At 39.0% G+C, this 21,945-nt stretch overlaps 1 protein-coding gene across 1 annotated transcript in view; it reads right to left on the bottom strand.

Annotated features, from left to right (window-relative positions):
• Positions 1–21,091, bottom strand: part of Ccdc192 (coiled-coil domain containing 192) — a 63,854-nt gene extending 42,763 nt beyond the window's left edge. Inside the window, exons 1-2 of the mRNA XM_090339990.1 lie at positions 20,940–21,091; positions 8,239–8,296 (exon numbers count right to left, since the gene is read on the bottom strand). Of these exons, the coding sequence (XP_090196116.1) occupies positions 8,239–8,296; positions 20,940–21,058 (177 nt within the window). The 5' untranslated portion in view covers positions 21,059–21,091. The remainder of the gene's footprint in view (positions 1–8,238; positions 8,297–20,939) is intronic.
• Positions 21,092–21,945: the final 854 nt, after the last annotated feature.

Below are 21,945 nucleotides of genomic sequence, written 5' to 3'. Positions count from 1 at the left end.
GGCACCTGAAGGAACTAAGTAGAGTAAAACATCATGGGAATCTGATGAAACAATTTCACAAGCACTCAAATTCTTCAGTTCCTTTGTACCCTGATGCTTTTCAAAGGAATTTTGAAAAACATTCCACCTGTAAACAATCTGTTCCAGAGACACATGTTTTCTAAATATCTTTGCTTGTTGACATTTATAATCAAAGAACACATTTGTGTGAAGAGAGGCCCTTTGTCTCTTATATGCTTACTCTATCACAGAATTTAAAATTAGCGTAGGTCGTCATGCTTGATTGCTTGATTGTTTCCCAGTTCTTTTGCCAACCTCATTTAAATGGTCTGCATTTTTCATGGCTTCTGATTTCAAGTTAACTAGAACTTATTAGGAAAACAAGAACTTTTGAAGCTGATGCATTTCTGTATTAAAAAGATCCTTACACGATTTCTTTTGTTAAGTTCAATGTATTATTTTATATCATTTCATTTGTGCTGGTAGTGAGGATTGGATTCAGGGACTAGGCAATGTCTCTCAATCTCTTACAAGGTTAGCACTCTACCCACTGAGCCACAGAGCCATTTCTGGCGTTTTCTGAGTAGTTTATTCCAGAGAAGTCTCACACTTTCCTGTGAGGTCTGGCTTCAAACTGTGATCCTCAGATCTCAGCCTCCTGAATAGCGAGGATTCCAGGCGTGAGGCACGTGCCTGGCTAAACAAACACCTTATTTTTAATCTGGTTTTGTACTGTTGTACCATTCTATCCATCAAAACATTTCTGAAACGTCTCCTATACACATGACAGGACCTTACTTCCCTTGAAGTTGATTTGGGCATAGTGATTTCTTGAACCAGTAAAGCGGAAGGAGAGAGGCCATGGTACCTGGGGGTGGGGGAGTGTGGTATCTGCACACCTGGCCCTTAAGTTCTATGGCCTGGCTGGTCAGGGGCAAAGCTGCACACCTAGAAGAGAAACATCTAAGCATCTATCTGAGGTCCTTTGTGCTCTCCTCCCATTCCCTTTGCTAGTTAATGCCTGGGGTGAATTCTGTGGATGAGAAATAAATCACTCAGATAAAATATTGAACCATTAGTCATTTGTAACTGATCAGTTTTAACATCTTCACAATAACCAAAGAAAACTGAAATCAATTGAACTCTTTATTGTAGTAAACTAAGGGAGGGACATTTCTTACCAATTACAAAGGTATTATACCTGTTACCTCCCTCTGTACTGCTTCCCCTAAAATCTCTGTAAAAGTTGGAATCATAAAGAATTTAGGCAGCACGAATGAAGACAGATAAGGTTTGCGATATTTGTTTAGGGGCAGAAGTGGAAGAGGACAGATTATGAATGGACCAACCCCTTCCATGGAAGATCACAGCAGGAAAATAGCTGCTGATGAATAGCTACAAACTCCAAGTAGTACTTCTCTTTCCAAGATCTGGAGAGAAAACAATCACTCCCTTCTTCCTCTTGTAGGAATTTCTAGATAATTATAAATATATATATATATAATTGTAGATATTGTTTCTTTGTAGGGGGAGCTTTTTTTTGTTTATAAATGAGATTACACATGACCATGGCTTGGTAAGTGGCTTATGCCTGTAATCTTAGCTACTCGGGAGGCTGAGATTTAAGAATTGTGGTTTGTGGTTTGAAGCCAGCCAGGCAGTAAGTGAAGACTCCTGATGCAATGAAGACTCTTGCATCAAATTAATCACAGAAAAAGCCAGAAGTAGAGCTGTAGCTCAAGTGGTAGAATGGTAGCCTTGAGCAGAAGGAGCTCAGGGACAGTTTCCAGGGCCAAAGTTCAAACTCCAGAACTGAGGTAGGAAAAAAATTGCTAGTAAGTCCTCATTAGAATCTTTATATTAAGAAATACTCTATATCTGTAATCCTAGCTACTCAGGAGATTGAAATCTGAGTACCATGGTTCAAAGCCATATTAGGAAAGTGTGAGACTCTTATCTCCACCAAAAACAATGACAAAAAACAAAACAAAACAAAAAAACAAAAACAGAAGTGGAGCTGTGGCTCAAGTGGCAGAGTGTTAAATTTGAGCAAAAAAACACAAAAAACAAAAAAAAAACAAATAAAACAAAAAAACCAACTCAGACACAGGACACAGTCACTGAGTTGAAGCCCTAGACCAGCACCAAAAATTAAAGAATGGGGGCAGCGGGGAGAAGGGAAGGAAAAAAAACCCCAACTATTTCTCCAAAGGGTTGTGGCGAGTTACAGTGAGCGTTTCTATTTATATTCTCATTTTTTTTGTCCCCCTGTGCTAGCCACATGGCTGAATTTCCATTCACAAAACTTTCTTCCTTCAGTTATGATCTATTTTGATTTCATGTTTATATTGCTAGGGTTTCAGGAAACAGACTTGGAAAGAGAGATTTGGCTGCACAGTCTTATTGGAGACAGGACCTATAAAAGGAAGAAGGCAGGAAGGCAGAGGCTTCAGCCCTTTCTGAGGATTACCAGGAGCTGTGCTTCAAAATGGTACCCACTCAGAGGCAGGAGACCAGGTCTCATATCCCGTAGCCACCCATCAGCCAAGCATGATGATGTAGTGAAGAAGAAGAGCGAATTCCTGAAGACAGACTCTGTCCTGATTCAGATTAGCTCAAACTGGATCATAAATCCAAGCAGAAAAATCAACAATTCTGATAGTTCTACATGGAAACTTGGGAGAAAATACCTGTGACCTGGTGCAAAGATTTCTTAGATGAGATGCCAGAAATGGGAGCCATGAAAGTAATAAATGGATAGTGAGATTTTATCAAAATTAAAACTTCTACTATTCTAAAAATATTTCTACAAGAATAAAGCAAGTATAGACTGAAGAAAATACCTGTAACATGAATCAAAAAGTTACATAATACACACACACACACACGTGCGCGCACGCACACACACACACACATTTTTTTCCAGTGTGTGTGTGAGTACTGGGGCTTAAATTCAGGGCCTGTGCACTGTCCTTTAGCTTTTTCACTGAAGACCGATACACTAACTTTTGAGCCCTAGCTTCATTTCTGGCTTTTTCTGTGTTTAACTGGGGTTAAGAATCTCTTGGATTTGTTTTCCCAGGCAAGCTCTGAACCACGATCCTCAGATCTCAACCTCCTGGGTAGCTAGGATTACAGACACGAGCCACTGGCATCTGCCTCAAAATATGTTTTTTTTTTGAAAGAAGTCTCAATACCAAATAATAACAACACAAGGTAAATGCATATAAAATATATGAGTTCCAAATAATAGAAAGATGACAAAAATAAAGAAAGCAAGCACAAAAAAACTCTTGCACATTATTTTTGTTACTTGAAGGAAATGCAAATTAAAATGAAGGGATCTACAACTGTAAATATCAGAAAGGCTTTAAATTGTAAAAGGCAGATATATGTTTCCTGAAAACATAATGGCACATTATATCAAGTAATAAAGGAAGAGCAGAATTTAAAAGGATTTGATACAATGTAAGTCATGGCTTACTTTGCCCAACTTATAAAATGCAAATTCTTTTAGAATCTTGAAGGTCATTTTGTAGAGTTGACTTTCTTTATAGCATGTTAAGAATCTGACCTTACAAGTCAAGGGGAGGGGGAAAAACCCATAGTAAGTTATTTCATACCTAGGCACTTAAATAATGATTCACTTGTAAAATTATCACTACATAACAATTTGAAACCAACAGTAGGTTATGAGTTTCATAACAATTCACTTTGCATAATATACATTCTAGCACAAACAAGTTCATATAAATTCTTACTTTGGGGTGTGTCACTCCTCATAACCAATGGAATTTGAGTTTACAGTGCTCATTTCCATTTCCTAGGTTCTCAAGGAGAATTCAAGAAGATCATTTTGTTCTTGTTCAGGCCAAGCCCCTATGCAATGGAAATTTGATTTCCTAAGCAATTTAAAATGAGACCCTTATGTGCACTAGCTGTTTGCTGCCAGGAGATTTTTAAATGGAGCAAAGTTAACAATTTAAGTAACATTCTAATTCTCCAACAGGCCCAAGAAAGTAAGGGTAAGATAAATCTTGAATCTGAGAAGTGCATCTAATTCTCATCAGATTACCTGATAATGTTTTATTATCTAGTGAATACATCCTCTGGACACTCACATCTAGAAGCTTGTTGAGCCACTCCAAGTCTCTTATTTCTCTACCACTAAAGTGGTCATCGTAATAATAATAAGTATCAGTGTAATCATTTAATTCTGGAGGCAGTGTCCAACAATAAGGTTTAGGTGGGACACACCTAGCTCTCTGCCTTTTTTATTTCAAATTATACTGAAGGAGAGCCATTTGGATAGCTGAAATTTTGTCACAAGGATGTTAAAAAGGCATTATTATTCAGGGCAGTCCAAAAGTTACTGCAATATTCTGAGAACAGTACTTGAAGAACAATAAAGAATGAGGTTTCCAGTACAGTCTGACAAAGTTAGGGTGTGTTTAAATCTGCTTGGATGGTCAAGACTGACTTTCTTCCTTCCTTTCAATCATCTCTACCAAAATTCATTGTCATGATTTAAAGAGGCAACTGAAGACTGTTTCACTAGTATCCAGAAGAATTGGCTCTGCTGCACTGTAAGTCTGGAATTCATATCTTAAAGGGACCAGTGTGGTTGAGAGCCAGAGATAGTCCTAGCATGGATTTGCTAGGATTTGAAGGTCTCTAATCCTAACTTTCTCCTAAAAAATATGGTTCTTTTGGAATGTAGAGAGACTACAAGGGAAAAAAAAAGCAGAATTGCTTCAGGCACCAGGGTTCTAGCCCTGCCAGTTGTAAATTAGAAAGAAAAGATTGTGAGCTCTAGGAAGCTAATTGGGAGCCACAGGCAAAAGTCTGAAGTGAGGTAATTGGTACTTTGTCTTTTTCAGGTTAGATACCTCTAGGATACAAGTGGATAAGGATCTTTAGAGGAAAGGACAGCAAACAATCTGATGCTCTTAAGTATCCCATTTTTCAGACTCCAAGATTCCTGTCAAACAGAAAAGCCATTTTTACAAGATATAGGGAAGAGCTACTCTTACTTGGGACAATTAATTTTAAAATCAAAATTCAATAAAACTCATTGCCTTAAATAAGCTTTAAATTCATTATTAGGTTTTCGTTTCCAACCTAAAAAAAGCAGTGTATTTGAGTTATCACTACAGTTAGAAAACAAAGTTTAATTAAAATCATTCTATGAACCTAATTTGGCTTTTTGTTGATTTACAAAACTCTGAAAAGTATTATGGATTTAGGAGCCATGTCCAATTTATCTAGGTCCTGGTTAAATGAACCATTTCAAAGAACAGAGATTAGAAAAAAATCATATTAAGTGAAGTAAGCCAGACTCAAAGGAACATAGGCTCAATGGTTTCCCGCATTTGTCATAATCAGTAGAAACCTTGGGCTCTCCTAGCAGAGATTTACAATAGAACAAAACCTAGATACATAAGGCCATATAGAAAGACACTAAATGAAAGGACCTCCGGGATATAGAAACAAAAGCCATATAACGAGTGATTATTGTCTTTAATGTACTATGTTATCTCTCATCTCTTTTGCTGTCCCTTGGTTATCTCATATTGCTACAGTATTTCACCTTATTATCTGATATATTGTATATATGCACATTTGGTTATTTGAAATCAGATAGGGAAGGGGGGAAAACAAGATGAGGGATGGGGGTGGGAGGAGGGAAATGGGGACCAAGACATGAGAAAGGGTATCAATGTTTGTGAAGTAATGCACCATCTATCTGGTGAATATAATGTAACCCTTCTACTAATTACAATAAAAATATATGGAAAAGAGAACAGTAAGCATAAAAAATGTATGAACTAAAATACAAGAGCTAGGGTTTACTATATGGAGTGCATGAGACTGGTGTGTTGTTACATGTTGTCATGTAAATATAGACTTACGAGTAGTATGAAGACATGAATTGTGCTAATATGAGGTTCTCCCATGCATGCATATCACCAGGAAATCATTTCTTTCTGGCCCCATGATCCAGGGCACTAGGGTGGTATAGGAGTGGTAGACCAGTGCTACCAATTCCGTAAGAAACAGGTCAAAGAGCAAAGTCCTCTGGCACACTAGGAAACCATTTGAATGCTGTCCATGTCCTTGGGCCTATACTCCTTACAGGAGTGCATCTGTTCCTTACACCATGTGTGCCTATGTATGTATGTATGTATGTATGTATGTATGTATGTATGCATGCATGCATGCATGCATGCATGCATGTGAGTATGTTCACATGTGCATATATACAGACACATACATACACATACATATATATATACATGTATACATATATACATATTTGACCAATCGTTTAACATCTTAAACATTTTTTCCCCTGAACTAGTACTGGGCCTTGAGTTCAAGGACTCTCCTGAGCTACACCTTTACTTGGTGTTTTTTGTTGGTTAGAGATGAGTCTCAGACCTTTCTACCCTCGTGGATTTTCAAGAAAATCTGCCATATTAATCCAATTGAAGGACAGGTCCATTTTCTTGCTTTTTTGTTATAGAACTAAATCATACAAAGTATATATCTAATTCAATTACAGGTCAAGTTCATTCTTTATTATAGAAATAAGCCATGGACCGGGAGTTTGGCCTAGTGGTAGAGTGCTTGCCTAGCTGGCTTTGAAGCCAGCACCTAGCCTAAACATCTTACTTGAGCTAAATTATTATTCTTAGTCTATAGAAAAAAATTCAGTGTTTAACGAACTTATCTATTGTCACACAGCTTGGAGTCTTTTAAATCCCAGACCAGTGATCTTTTTACAAAAATATTATACCACCCATCCTTTACAGCTGAAATATTCTGCTTCAGAAATGTTTCTGGATGGAGTCATAGAGGGTCCTAGAACTTAACTGAAAGTACAAGGAAGAATGCTCAGTCTGTTTGAGGGAAATGCAGGTAAGTTGTGCTTTAGAAGAATTCTTGGAATGGGTGTCACGAGGAGAAGGACAAATTGAGAGAGAAAGGATGGAGAATACAGTCCTCATATTTAATGTACGTGTGTGAACATGGAACCACGTTGAGTGGAGAGGTGCTGGGGCTGAGAGGGGAGGGAGAATGATGGCCCAGTGACATTGATGAAGATACTTTTTACTCATAAACTGACATACCTAATTGAAGCCCTTTGTTGAAATGCTTTAAAGATACTTCTTTTAGAAAATTGAAAAATGAAAATGAAAACGGAAGTTCTCAAAATTATGTAAAGCAGAGAACAACTATCTCAACCCCCCATGTGTCTGTATCCCAGTTTCAATGCCTCCTGATATGCCCCTAGGTTAAATGGAAGACCTGAGGAGAAACCCAATGGGCTACTTGGGGACATCAAAGATGTGACCTTGACCATCAGAGCTAGGTGTGTCAGTAGTTGAATTGAAAAATGAAGCCACGTATTGCTGGACTAGACCATGTATTAAATGCAAGTCTAAATAAATGCAACTAAATAAAGTACTGTCCTGGGTTTAAAGCACATCTGCATGCCAGGATTCCAGACTTCCCCTCCACAAACAAATACTTAAGAGCAGTCCAGGTTATCTGCAACTTTGTTGAACACAGAGAACAGCATTTAAAATGGGAGCCCATGCCTCAGTGCACCTGTGCCCGCTGGTATATCTGACCTCCATTCCTCTTTATCTCACTCTCCTCTCGTAAATCCATTTTTCAAGATTTGCCTTTATTTTATTTTATTGTCAGGGTGATGTTTAGAGGGGTTACAGTTATATTTGTAATATAGTAAGTACATTACTTATTAAACGTTGTTACCCTTTCCTATGTTTTTCTCCCACTTTCCCTCTCCCCACCCTCACGTTTTGTCTTTAAATGTTTACAAGTTGTGAAAACTACCCTCTATCAAGAAAATCTGCCATACTAATTCAATTGAAGAACAGGTTCATTTTACTTCTTCTTTTATTATAGAAATAAATCATACAAAGGATATTTCTAATTCAATGAAAGGACAGGGCTACTCTTTTTTTTTTTACTATAGATAAAAGCCATGGGCTGGGAGTTTGGCCTAGTGGAAGAGTGCTTGCCTAGGATGAATGAAAACCCAGATTCTATTCCTTAGTACCACCTATAAAGAAAAAGCTGGAAGTGGTTCTGTGGCTTAAGTGATAGAGCTCTAGCCTTGAGAAAGCCCATGGACAGTGCTCAGGCCCTGAGTTCAAACCCTAGGACTGACAAAAAAAAGAAAGAAGCCATACAAAGTGTCTTTCTTACCGATATTTTGGCGTTTGCTTGTGTATCTGAATGTGTGCTTGCAGACACCGACACAAGGCTGAAATAAAGCAAAGATTTAGAATTCCAAGTTTTTTAAAAAAAATTTCCAACAGGCACATAAACACACATATACTTCATATAGAACAAAACCTTACACACTAACATGGAAGATAAAATCTGAAGTATTTCCTCCAACTGTCAGTTTCTGGACATATCAAAAGGAAATAAAAGTAATGGAATGTAAACTTTACTTGTAGAAGATAAAAAAGACTTTAAAAGCTCTCCTGAGAATAAGCAGTCTGAACAGTACAATCTGTCCTTAAAAAAAATCCTGCAAAATCTTATTTCAACTTATAACAAAAAGAAAAGAAAATATAGTCACCCTTGACTCACCTTCTCCCTCCTTCCTGATTCTCCCCTTTGTCTGTCCTCCCTCTCTTTCCCTTCTCCCCCTCTCCCTTCCTCACTTCCTTTTCCTTCTTCTTCTCTCTCTCCCCTCCCCCTTTTCTCTTTCCTCAAGTCAATGATTTAGAAACATGCTTTTTATTGCCGCTTGAGCTCTCTTGCTCCCCCTTTTAGTTTTAATTTAGTCACTCTAACCCTCTTGGTGGCAAAACTATTTTCTCATCATCCTTGCACATGAATCATCAGTTCCACTGGATCCTCACTAGTGTCATTCCCCAGAAACGTTTGGCAGATACACAGAGCTCCATGCTGTTAGCTCCATGGTCACTTGTCACAAGTCATCCTACTTAGCAGCCTTTGCATATCATTGCCTCTTCCAAATACTTTCTTCCCTGGACTGCCAGAGCAGGCCAAGGCTGTAGGAACCTTCTCCATATCTTGCTGTTTGGCTTATTCCTCCTGTCTTTCAGAAATGTTACTTTCTTGGTTGGACAACTCCCACCTCACCCCCACACCACCCCATGCATCTCATTTAAAATTGAACCCCTCACCTCATCACCTTACATTATTTTCTCTTCCAAGGTAAACTCCTCGCATGTGTGGGGTGTTGTCCCTCTGTTATTCTACTCTTGGCATCTTCTTTTACTTTTCTCGATTAGTGATCATACCTAGGGCCTTCTTCATGTTAAGCAAAGTCTCTTACCAGTGAACTACACTCCTAACCCCAAATCTCAGCATCTGAAAGACAGGCTGGATGGTCAATTCTTGCTCAATGAATCAATGCCTGGATGAGGGACTTAATAACCTTCATAGCCTTAGCAAATTCCAGGATTCCTGACTTGAACTTTTCAACCCACTTTGATTTTCTGTCCCCTGCCTAAGTAAGAATCACAGTTTTATTCTCATATTGCTGTGCATGCATGTCACTTTAAATTATTTCCAAAAAGGTTGATATCACTTAAAATGTTTACACAGTTATCAGTGACTACTGAACCGTCGTTATTAAATTTTAACTTGGAGGAAGGAAAAAGGGGTTCTACAGAATACAATTGCTTTTCTTGCCTCATAGGTAAATAAGGAAAATCCAGCACTTTGCTACTTACTATTGGGCAACAGCTCTGTACCATGAACTGAGAAATAAACTTTTGGTAATTGTAATTGTTGAATAAGCCAACAAATTGGCTTGAAGGACCTTAATAAACTGCTTCCTCCCACATTTCCTCTCATTTTGTCTTTAGTCATCAGTGTACCTCACAAAAGTGATAGGTCTTCATAATCCTATTATCTAATAATTCCAGAGTGTATCATTTCTCTGCCTAGAGCACCCATGCTCCCTGTGTTTCTCGGTCTTGTCTTTTCTTCACTCACATAATTTGACTTCTTTCTGCAGCCTCCTTGACCCTTCCAGTCAAAATTCTTATTTGCCTCTGTAAGCAGATTTTGAATGATTTATCTCTTGTAGATAGTTGATAATATTTATAATTGTTTACCTGTGTCTTTGCACTTGTCACTGGAACCTTTATGGAAAATAAAGACCATAGTATTTTTGGTGGCAGTACTGGGGCTAAAATTCAGGGCCTGGGCAATGTCCTTGAGAATTTTGACAAAAAATTGGAATTCTACCACTTGAGCTATAGCTTCACTTCCAGGCATCTGGCTGGTTAGTGGGAGATAAGAGTTTCATAAACTTCTGCTCTGCATGGCTTCACATCTTCATCCTTAGGGTCCTCAGATCTCGACATCTTGATTAGCTAAGATTTCAGGAATGAGCCATGGGCAACCAGGATACTTTATCTTTTGCTGACCAAATAATGTATGAAGCCAGAAAGAAACATGCAGCTAGTTATAATTGTAACATTCTCAAATGCATATTCAGATTGCCGCAAATACACCACAGAAAGTATTCTTTGAAGCCAGCCTCTTGAATAAAGCCCCAGACAAAACTTTAAAAATGAAGGAGTTTTGGCTGTCTGACAATAATATTTAAAGGTCATGAGTCAAGGCCTCAGAGTTACCATGGAAACTCATCATACACACCAAAGGCATGTTGTACAATAATTAAGAAAAGCTTTATAAACCCTACAAGCCTTGAGATCACACAAATGAGAATTAACAAATGCATTTAAGAAATCTGTTTTCATTTCAGTGTTTTTTTACTGCAGGTTTCCTGAAGACAGGAAAGCTTTAAATTTCTACTGGAGAGTTGAAATAATAAGACATAGAAGCTTTATAATGGCTTTGTTTTCTTGGTGTTTTACAAGAATAACAATGAAAAGCCTTGCCTTTTGAATGATAACTTTTTAAAATTATAACTTTGCTTTTTCCTCTATGCTTATTATAGAATAGTAATCAATGAGTTATTACAAATGAATTATTTGAATTTGCTTGAATAGGCAGATATCAGTGGGAGAGGAAGCAAATACCAGCAAATATGGTTGAAGTATTTCATATATAAAAATAAAAAATAAAGCCTGTTCAAATCATTTTAAGAAAGAGGAGGGGCCTGATTTGGGAGTGTTGCTTAGAGATAGAGTGCTTGCCTAGCATGCATGAAGCCCTGGGTTTGATTCTTCAATACAACATTCACAGAAAAGGCCAGAAATGGTGCTGTAGTTCAAGGGGTAGAGTGCTAGCCTCGAGCAAAAGTTTCTCAGGGACAGTGCCCAGGAGTTCAAGCCCCAGGACTGGCAAACAAAAGAAAAGAAAGTAAGAAAGAAAGGAGGGAAGGAAATAAGGAAGGAAGGAAGGAAGGAAAAAGGGACAGAGGGAGGGAGGGAGAGAAAGACGGAAAGAAAGACAAAAAGAAAGAGAAAGAAAGGAAGGAAGAAAGAAAAAAGGAAAGAAAGAAAGAAAGAAAGAAAGGGAAAAAGAAAGAGAGGAGGGACTTAAAGAAGAGTAACAGGATGGAGCTCCAGTGGCTCAATCGGTTAGCGTGCGGTACTTATAAGAAAAGTAACAGGTTCTGAGGAAGATGGCGGAGGTTCAGGGTGAGACATACTGAGCTCCTGCCAAGATTCATGTACTGGCAGTGCAGGAGACAGTTCTCTATCAGAAATTGATCCTAAGTAGGCTTTAGGACCACAGAGAACTCAGGCAGAGAGGAAAAAAAGGAAAAAAAGAGAGCGTGCAGCTCCACCGAGGAGCGGCCGGGAGACAAAGGCTCTTCTGAATCAGAGCAGAGGCAGCGCTGTCTCTACAGCAGCGCAGACCCGCCGGCTGCAGACAGAGCCACATAGAGCCTGCGCGAGCCCAGAGCCGACACAGACCTGCCAGCTTCATGGAACCGGAGAATCCAGCATTTTGTGAGTACATCCGAGAAGTTTCCACTTCTGCTCTGGGAACAGCATTGTGAGGGGGCTCCTCCCCCATCAGCTGAGAGCAGCGCCATCTTGACTGCTGGCAATGACCCAGGCCAAATCAATTGGAGCCTGAGAGGTGTTGGTGACAGCGCCGCCTAACTGGCAAAGGATTTCCCAGAGATCCCTTGGCCAGAAATCTGGCCCCAGTGCTGCTGAAGTCCATCCCCCTGCGCCGCCTGCAGACCTGGTAAACAAAGCCTCCCGAGGATCTTTCAGCTTTGTTTTCCCAAACAAGCAATCTCATCCGAAAAACCACAAAGCCAAATCACAAGAGAGAAAGACTTTGTGAAGTGTTTAGATCCCAAATTTACTGGAGACACAAGTTTCCTAACCTCTCCCCCCCCAAAAAAAACAAACCTGAATATTCCTTTTTTATCTTTTTTTTACCCCATTTCATTTGTATTTTTTAAATGTTCTTATTTTTCTCTTTGACATTTAACCTATACCTTTTTTCTAATGTTATGATTCATTCCTTTTTTTTTTCTTTTTTTCTCCTCTCTTTTCCCGCAATCCTGCTGTCATTGTGGTCATTCCTAGAAACACAGTGACAGCTCTGGGTATAGTTTGAACAAAAACGATATCCATATTGATACAGTCACCTGCTTTTTAAACTCCGGGTTCTCAACCCTAGTATCTCTTGGGTAAGAACTCAAACAGTGAGGAATCTCCCCCCATCTTTTTTCTTTTTTTTTGGTTTTGGTTTTGGTTTTGGTTTTGTTTTCGTTTTGTGTGTGGTGTGTGTGTGTGTGTGTGTGTGTGTGTGTGTGTGTGTGTGTGTGTGTGTGTGTGTTCTGTTTTATTTTGTTGATGTTGTGTTTCTTTTATTCTTTTTTTTCTTTTCTTTCTTAAATTGGTATCATTGAAATCTCCTATATCAACCTCTCTCTTTTCTCTATATAGTCTTCTTTTTACTCTTCTTATTTGATAAGTTTTATCTATGTTCATCTAAACTTTCTACACAAATACTCTACCTGTCTATCACCTTAGGTCAGTTATCCTTACATGATACACTTTCTTCTTTACTATAACATTCTTACACTCCTGTATTATTCTTTTCCTACCTCCCTTGTCCTCTTTCATATTATTTTTCTATCTCTGGTCCTCTGTTCATCCTTCAACTCTTATAATGCATGGATATACATTTGATGGTTCTTGAGCAATGCTTTGTATTTAGGTGTTCAATGATACTCTAGGTCCAGAGGGACTTAAATACAATAGAGATTGGATTGAGGGGCTTATTATTTTGGTCAAAAATTGGTCATTTGTGATTGTATTAGATTTGTATGTAAGTGTACAAAAAGAAAGAGAGAGTGTTATTACCAATCTAAAAGAGCTAATACCTATTGTCAGTCAACTAAAAAGGTCTAGGTTGGTTATATCTGAAAAATTATAATCTTGTTTAGTATTAATTTTGCTCCCATCCTCAAATGGGCAGAACAAGAAACTCAAGAAAAATGTCAAATCAAGGACTAGCATCTCCCACCCAACATAAACAGGCAATGGAGCAGTCAGTGGCAAATCTAGAGGAGAGCCTTCCAAGTGCTATACAAATGCAATTGATAAACATCATTAATGAAAAATGTGAAAAACATAAAGAAAGAGATAAGGGAGGAAGCCACAGGTAAACAAGAGGAAACCATAAAAAAGGTGATATGTGAAAAAGGGGAAGCCATAAAGGAGGCCATAACAAAGGTTTTTCAAAGAAAAATGGATGAATTCATAGATTCCACAAACAAAAAGGTGACTGAATTCCAACAAATGTCCAAAGAGAATAAAGCTGCTGAGCTAACCACTCAAATGGAAATCAAGGAGCTAAAGAAATCCATACATAACATAAAACAAGAGATGCAAGGCATCAAATATGAGCAATGAGAAGCAAGGGAAGAATAAAGTAGATAGCTTTGATAGCAGGTTAGACAGTGCAGAAGAGAGAATTTCCGGGGTTGAAGATAATTTAGTTGTTATAGAAAAAGAACAGAAAATGAGTCAATTCAAATCTAGGAAATATGAGAAAGCACTACAGGAGGTCCAAGATACAATTAGGAAGCCTAATTTAAGGTTAATTGGTATTGAGGAGGGTCTAGAGAAAGAGGTCAAGGGTATTGGAAATATACTTCAGGGAATCATCTCAGAGAACTTCCCAAATATCCAGAAGGGCAGGCCCATCCAGATACAAGAAGCTTTTAGAACCCCAAACAGACCTGACCAGAAAAGGACATCCCACCACCACATTATAATCCGAACTGGATCAATAGAGACCAAAGAAAGGATCCTAAAAGCAGTCGGGGAGAAGAGAACAATCATCTATAAAGGCAAACCAATCAGAATAACCCCAGATTTCTCAGCAGAGATTGGAACGATATATACCATGCCCTTAAGTCAAATAACTACCAGCCAAGAATACTGTACCCAGCTAAGCTCTCATTCATAACTGAGGGAAAAATAAGAACATTCTATTCCAAGGAAAAGCTTCAACATTATGTAGCAACAAAACCAACACTACAGAAAATTCTCAAAGATGTTCTGCACATGGAAAACCAACACAAATGTAATACAGAGAAAGACATGGCACCTAAAACTCATAACATCTAAGTACCACAAAAACTATCAAGACACAGGCCCTAATGAAAGCTTGTAAAAATGTCAGGAACTAATAAACATTTCTCAATCCTGACTCTCAATATCAATGGACTTAACTCTCCAATTAAATGGCATTGATTATCTAGTTGGATCAAAAAACAGGATCCATCGTTCTGCTGTCTTCAAGAGACACATCTTACCCAAAAAAACAAACACCTTTTGAAAATGAGAGGTTGGAATAAACTCTATCAAGCTAATGGCCCCCATAAACAGGCTGGAGTTGCCATCCTCATATCAGATAAAATAGATTTCAAACTAAAATTAGTGAGAAAAGACAAAGAAAGTTACTACATACTACTAAAGGGATCTTTCCTCCAGGAGGACATAACCATCCTAAATATCTACACACTGAATCCCGGAGCTCCGAACTTCATCAAGCAAACTTTACTTTCACTGAAACCATACATAGATCGAAACACAGTGATTGTTGGTGACTTTAACACACCACTCTCACCTTTGGACAGATCAACAAGGCAAAAACTCAACAGAGAAAGCTTAGAATTGAACAACTATATAGACCAACTAGATCTAACAGATATCTGCAGATTATTCCACCCAGCAACAACACAATATACATTTTTCTCAGCAGCACATGGAACATTTTCCAAAATAGACCACATTTTAGGGCATAAAACAAACCTGGACAGATTCAGAAACACTGAAATTATTCCCTGCACTCTCTCAGACCATAAGGGCATCAAATTGGAACTGAACACACAACTCCACCAACGAAAACCCTGTAACTCATAGAGATTGTTGAATCACCAATAGGTCCTCCAAGAGATCAGAACAGAAATCCAACAGTTTATGAAATTTAACAAAAAGGAGCACACAAAATACCAGCTCCTTTGGGACATGGCAAAGGCAGTACTCAGAGGAAAATTTATAGCTCTGAGTGCCTATAATAACAAATTGGAAAAATTGCAAACCAACAATTTAATGTGTCACCTTAAGCTCCTGGAAAAAGAGCAACAAACCAACTCTAATCCACTAGAAGAAAGCAAATTATTAAAATCAAAACAGAATTGAATGAACTGGAATCCAAAAAAACTATAGAAAGAATCAACAAAACAAGGATTTGGTTCTTTGAAAGAATTAACAAAATTGACAAACCCTTAGCAAATCTAACCAAAAAAAGAAGAGAGCATACCGAAATAAACAAAATCACAGACAAAAATGGTAATATCACGACAGAAATTACCAAGATACAGAGTATCATGGGGGAATACTTCTCAAACCTTTACGTCAACAAATTTGAGAATCTAGAAGAAATGGACGAATTCCTAGCCAATATTAACATACCCACACTGAACCAAGAAGAACTAACCCAACTAAACAGGCCTATTTCAAGCACTGAAATAGAAATGGCAATAAGAGACCTCCCACCTAAGAAAAGCCCAGGGCCAGATGGATTCACAGCTGAATTCTATAAGGTCTTCAAAGCAGAGCTCACACCATTACTCCTCAAGCTCTTCAACAAAATTGAAAATGAAGGTTCTTTACCAAACTCATTCTATGAAGCCTGTATAATCATCATCCCCAAACCAGACAGAGATTCATCAAAGAAAGAGAACTATAGACCTATTTCTTTGATGAACATTGATGCAAATCTTCTCAACAAAATACTGGCCAACCGTCTACAACAACTTATCAAAAAAATTATACACTATGATCAAACAGGTTTCATCACAGGGAGGCAAAGCTGGTTCAACATACGCAAATCAATTAATATACTTCAACACATCAACAGGAGCAGGGACAAAAATCACATGATTGTCTCAATAGATGCAGAAAAGGCATTTGACAAGATCCAACACCCCTTTATGTTAAAAGCACTGGAGAAACTAGGAATCCATGGAACATTCCTCAATATAATAAAGGCTGTGTATGACAAACCCACTGCTAGTATTATACTTAACAGCGAACAGCTAAAGCCATTTCCTCTAAAATCAGGAATGAGACAAGGATGCCCACTCTCTCCACTACTCTTTAACACAGTATTAGAATTCCTAGCCAGTGCAATAAAGGCAAGAAGCAAGCATAAAGGGGATCCAAATAGGGAAAGAGGAAGTAAAACTTTCCCTCTTTGCAGATGACATGATCCTGTATTTAAAGAATCCTATAGACTGTACTCCCAAGTTTCTTGAGCTGATTCAAAACTTTGGAAGTGTAGCAGGGTATAAAATTAACCCTCAAAGAGGCGTGTAGACCCCGTGCCTCTGGCTTCCTCCCCTGAGAGCCTCCACCATGTGTGCATGCCTGGAGGCCTGTAGAATGTATCCTGCCCCCAGGTGGTTTTGTTTTCGCTCCTGCTTTTGCAAGGACACATGCGCTGTTCTGTCTGTCTAAGCTTGGCTTACCTCACTTCACCTGATTTGGTCTAGGTTCGTCCATTTCCCTGCAAATGACACAATAAAAAAAAAATTAACCCTCAAAAATCAACTGCCTTCCTCTACGCCAACAGTGAGAGGAATGAGGCAACAATCAGGAAAGCAAATCCTTTTGCAATAGCCTCAAAGAAAATAAAGTACCTAGGAATTACCTTAACTAAGAATGTAAAGGACCTTTTTGATGTAAACTTTAAAACCCTGAAAAAGGAAATTAAAGCAGACCTATGGAAATGGAAAAACCTCCCATGCTCCTGGATTGGAAGAATCAACATCGTGAAAATGACAATCTTGCCAAGGGCTATCTACAAATTCAACGCAATACCCATCAATATCCCAATGTCATTCTTTAAAGAAATAGAAGAGGCAATCCAAAATTTCATATGGAATAATAAAAGACCCAGTATAGCAAAAACACTTCTTAGCAGAAAGAACAGCACAGGAGGAATTTCAATACCAAACTGTAGACTCTATTCCGGAGCTATAATTATCAAAAGAGCTTGATACTGGCACAAGAACAGGCCTGACGACCAATGAAATAGAACTGAAGACCCAGATATTAAACCACAGACCTATGGCCACCTAATCTTTGACAAGGGAGGCAAAAAAATAGAATGGAAGAAAGATAGCCTCTTCCACAAGTGGTGCTGGCAGAACTGGTTAAGCACCTGCAGAAAACTAAAGTTGGATCCTTCTTTGTCACCCTACAGTAGTATTAACTCCAAATGGATCTAAGACCTGGAGTTAAAAGCCGACACTCTGAAAACTTTACAAGAAGGAATAGGAGATACACTAGGCCTCCTTGGCACAGGTCGAAACTTTCTTAATAAGGACCAAGAATCACAACAAATCAGAGAAAGGCTGGATAAGTGGGACTGCATTAAACTGCAGAGCTTTTGTATGGCAAAGGACATAGCTAGCGAATTAATTAGGAAGCCTACAGAGTGGGAGAAGATCTTCACCAACCATACAACAGACAAAGGCCTCATATCTAAAATATATCAACAGCTCAAAAAATTGAATCTCTCCAAAACTAATCTCCAAAGTAACAACCATCCCATTAAAAGATGGACCAAAGACTTAAAGAGAGTCTTCTCTGAAGAAGAAACAAAAATGGCCTATAGACACATGAAGAAATGCTCCACATCTCTGGTCATAAAAGAAATGCAAATCAAAACAACGCTAAGATTCCACCTCACTCCAGTTAGAATGGCCAGGATCAAGAAAACTAATAACAACAGATGCTGGAGGGGATGTGACCAGGAGGAATCACTACTACACTGTTGGTGGGAGTACAAACTCGTTCAACCACTATGGAAAGCAGTATGGCAGTTCCTCAAAAGACTAAACATAGAGCTCCCCCATGACCCAGCAATTCCACTACTTGGCATTTACCCAATCATCCAAAAACAAGGACATACTAAATCCACCAGCACAACAATGTTCATTGCAGCACTATTTACCATAGCAAAGATATGGAACCAACCTAGATGTCCCTCAGTTGATGAGTGGATCAACAAGATGTGGTATTTGTACACAATGGAATTCTATGCTGCTGTCAGAAAGAATGTCGTTGCTCCATTTTTTAGAAATGGAAAGACTTAGAAAAGATCATATTAAGTGAAGTAAGCCAGACTCAAAGGAACTTAGGCTCAATTTTTTCCCCTCATTTGTCATAATCAGCAGAAACCTTGGGCTCTCCTAGCAGAGATTTGCAATAGAGGAAAACCTTGATACAAAAGACCCTATAGTAGGACGATAAATGAAAGGATCTCTAGGATATAGAAACATAAGCCATATAATGAATGATTGTTGTTCTTAAGGTACTATGTTATCTCTCATCTCTTTTGCTGTCCCTTGGTTATCTCATATTGTTACAGTGTCTCACTTTGTTACCTGATATATCAGATATATTTGTATTTGGCTATTTGAAATTGGATAGGGAAGAGGGGAAAACAAGATGCGGGGTGGGGGTGGGGGGGAGGGAAATGGGGACCAAGACATGTGAAAGGGTATCAATGTATGGGAAATAATGCACCATCTATCTGGCGAATATCATGTAACCCTTCTATTAATTACAATAAAAATATATGAAAAATAGAAAAGTAACAGGAGAAACTGCATATAATAAACATCTCAATAAACTCCCCTCATATAACTAATATATTCTAATTTAAACTAGTTTAAAAATAAAATAAGTTAGGAAAGAAAGCTATTCAGCACCCAATTCTTGTGGTACAACAGAGGGTTTCCTGGGAATTCCCCCTCCTCCTGTTTAATTGCACCTGTAGCTTAACCTTCTTCTTAGACAACAGCTAGCTACTTTTGAGGATGTGATCTGAAGAGAAGCTCTGGGTTGAGGGCATGAGAAGAAAAGGAAACCGTGAAGAGAAGGGCAGGCCAAAGGTTACACTAAAGCAGTTCCTGGTCATGTCCACTGACAAAGCTGAGCTGAGCCCAGCTGAGGATCAGCAGGGATAAAATGAGTCTTCTCCTGTCTCTGGCACCCTGCTCTTTCCCTGGGCAGAACAGGAGGCTCCATCTCTCAGGACACAAGACAGGAGCAATATTCAGCAATGAGCAATGGCCTCCTGCGTTTCCCCTGGCATCCTTATTGGGTTGTGCCCCAGATCACTCGTTTCAAGTTGTTCATTGAAGGGCATTTTCCCCTCACTGGGAAACATTATGTTTACCTCTCTAATTGGCTGGAACATCTTGACCTGTCTCTAAGTGTTTTTTGAAGGGAAATTAAAAGAAAATGAATGCTAAATCTATTTCAATAGACAACAATTACAACAACAGAACCTTTCTAAACTTGTTTGTTATTTTAGGGACATGGATTCCTTTGCACACAGGAACAACTGTTTACAGAAAAATCTTATGAGATACATGAATTTCTTACATCACTCACAAACCATGCAGTCACACAAGGAAAACACTTTTTTTTTTCTAAGTTGAGCAAGTAGGACAATACTAGCAGTGAACCCTCAGCCAGGATGCCACTCTCCAGGAGACAGCATCTTCCCAAATGGGGCTCAGCAATCTCACATTCAAGCTTTCCAAGAAGACTCTAAATGGAACATATTTCCACATTGAAAGAGAAACAAATTGTGCCCCAAAACAAATTTTCCAGTGATTGATTATTGATTGTTGAAGTGAGTTATATACTTACATACTTATAGTAGTATTTGTTTTAGTTTGTGTGTGGGGAGCTCAGGGATGAGTGACCTAGCTCTCTCTCTCTCCTTCTCCCTTCCTACCCCCACCTCTGTGTGTGTGTGTGTGTGTGTGTGTGTGTGTGTGTGTGTCTGAGTCTGTGTGCTCATATGTCCTGGTGAGTGAGAGATAAGGGTGACATTTTATTCCAGTGACTTTGAAAAAGAGCTCCAGGGCCAGGAGTGTAGCCTGGTGGTAGCCTACCTAGCATGCATGAAGATTCAGGTTTGATTCCTTGGTATCACAAACACAGAAAAGGCTGGTAGTGGCTCAAGTGGTAGAGCGCTAGCCTTGAGAAGGTACAAGGACAGTGCTCAGGCCCTTAGTTTAAGCCGCAGGACTAGCAAAAAGGAAAGAGAAAAAAAAGAAAGTGTTCCCTCCACCTTCCTGTCGTCATACTAATGAAGTGGCTGAGGTAGGTATGTGTGTATAATGTTGAGTGATGCACACAATGGAAATTTTGTTATTCAGCAAAACTGTTTATTGAAAACTACTGATGTGTCAGGCCTTGCTCTATGATCTGGAAAGACAGCCTTGTCCAAAGAAAAAGGTCACTGTGCAGGAAAGGGAAAAGGTCTGTTTGATGTTTCTCCCCCAGCTTTGAAGGAGGGTTATCTTTGAAGTATTGAATGAAGGCTACTCCATGTAGACATTCCCTTGAATTATTTTGAGCCAGGAAGAGCTGGGGACTTACCTGCTTCTCTCTGGTGTTTCTGAGTCTGGGGTTACACATTTCTTGCTATAACATGTTCCCATCTCAGGCCAGGCCCGGTGGGATCGCCTGTCAATGGCATACACACCAAGCAAGCCCATTCCCTAGAGTTTTAGAATCACTGCTCCTGCTCTGCTGCGTCTTGTTCCTAGGCAACCACAACGGACATGGGAAAAACAGTTAACCTCCCAGAGCAAAACCATCAGTTTAGAAAGCCACAAGAATCCCTCAAAACTTCTCTCAAAAATCAGATCCAGACAGATGAAGAATCATCACATAGTCATCATTTCTGGAAATCCTGTTGAAAGTAGAAGAGAAACAACAGGCTGTGCTCAAACCGAAGCATGTGGATGCCCAGCTAGATCCAGTACTAAGGATCACTCATCGTGCTGTGAGTGGGAAGCACAGAGACTCACTGGATTATAGATAAGCAGTGACCTCACTGCAGGCCTCTTCTGATGGTTGATTTCAGTGGGCCTACTCACTCCAGACAGAAGACCCCACTGAGCCATGTTCTGATTCCACTACTTTCCTGACATAGGATTGAAGAGGCAACTTATCTTGTCCCTGGCTAGCTGCTGTCCGGCTTTCTGTCATCATTCATCCCCAGCCACTGCTTTGTCTCCCCTGTTATTTGTCCAAAGTCACCAGCCACATTCTCTCAGCATCTATGAATGGAAATGAGCCTAAAACCACTTCACATCCTGCTATAATGATTCAATTTCTTTTTTTCCCTATCTCCAAACAGTACAATGAAGTTTCAATTCAACAGATCAGTTTCTGAGTACATGGCATCTTGATAGGTTTCCTAGTTTTAGAAGAACTGGATTGTGTTTGTGAATCCTTCCAGATCTAATATTGTGATCTCTTTCCTTAGCCAATGTTATTCTTTAAAACCCCACAGAAATGAATTGTTCTTTAGTGCATTTTAGGAGAATGTGCAGATGTCCTCAAAGTCGAGGGTTCATAATGTTTTGTGGAAGGAAGG

Source organism: Megascapheus bottae, chromosome 10 (assembly GCF_031878675.1).
Source record: "Megascapheus bottae isolate mThoBot1 chromosome 10, mThoBot2.hap1, whole genome shotgun sequence".
NCBI lineage: Eukaryota > Metazoa > Chordata > Mammalia > Rodentia > Geomyidae > Megascapheus > Megascapheus bottae.
This window is presented reverse-complemented; position numbering and strand designations above follow the sequence as displayed.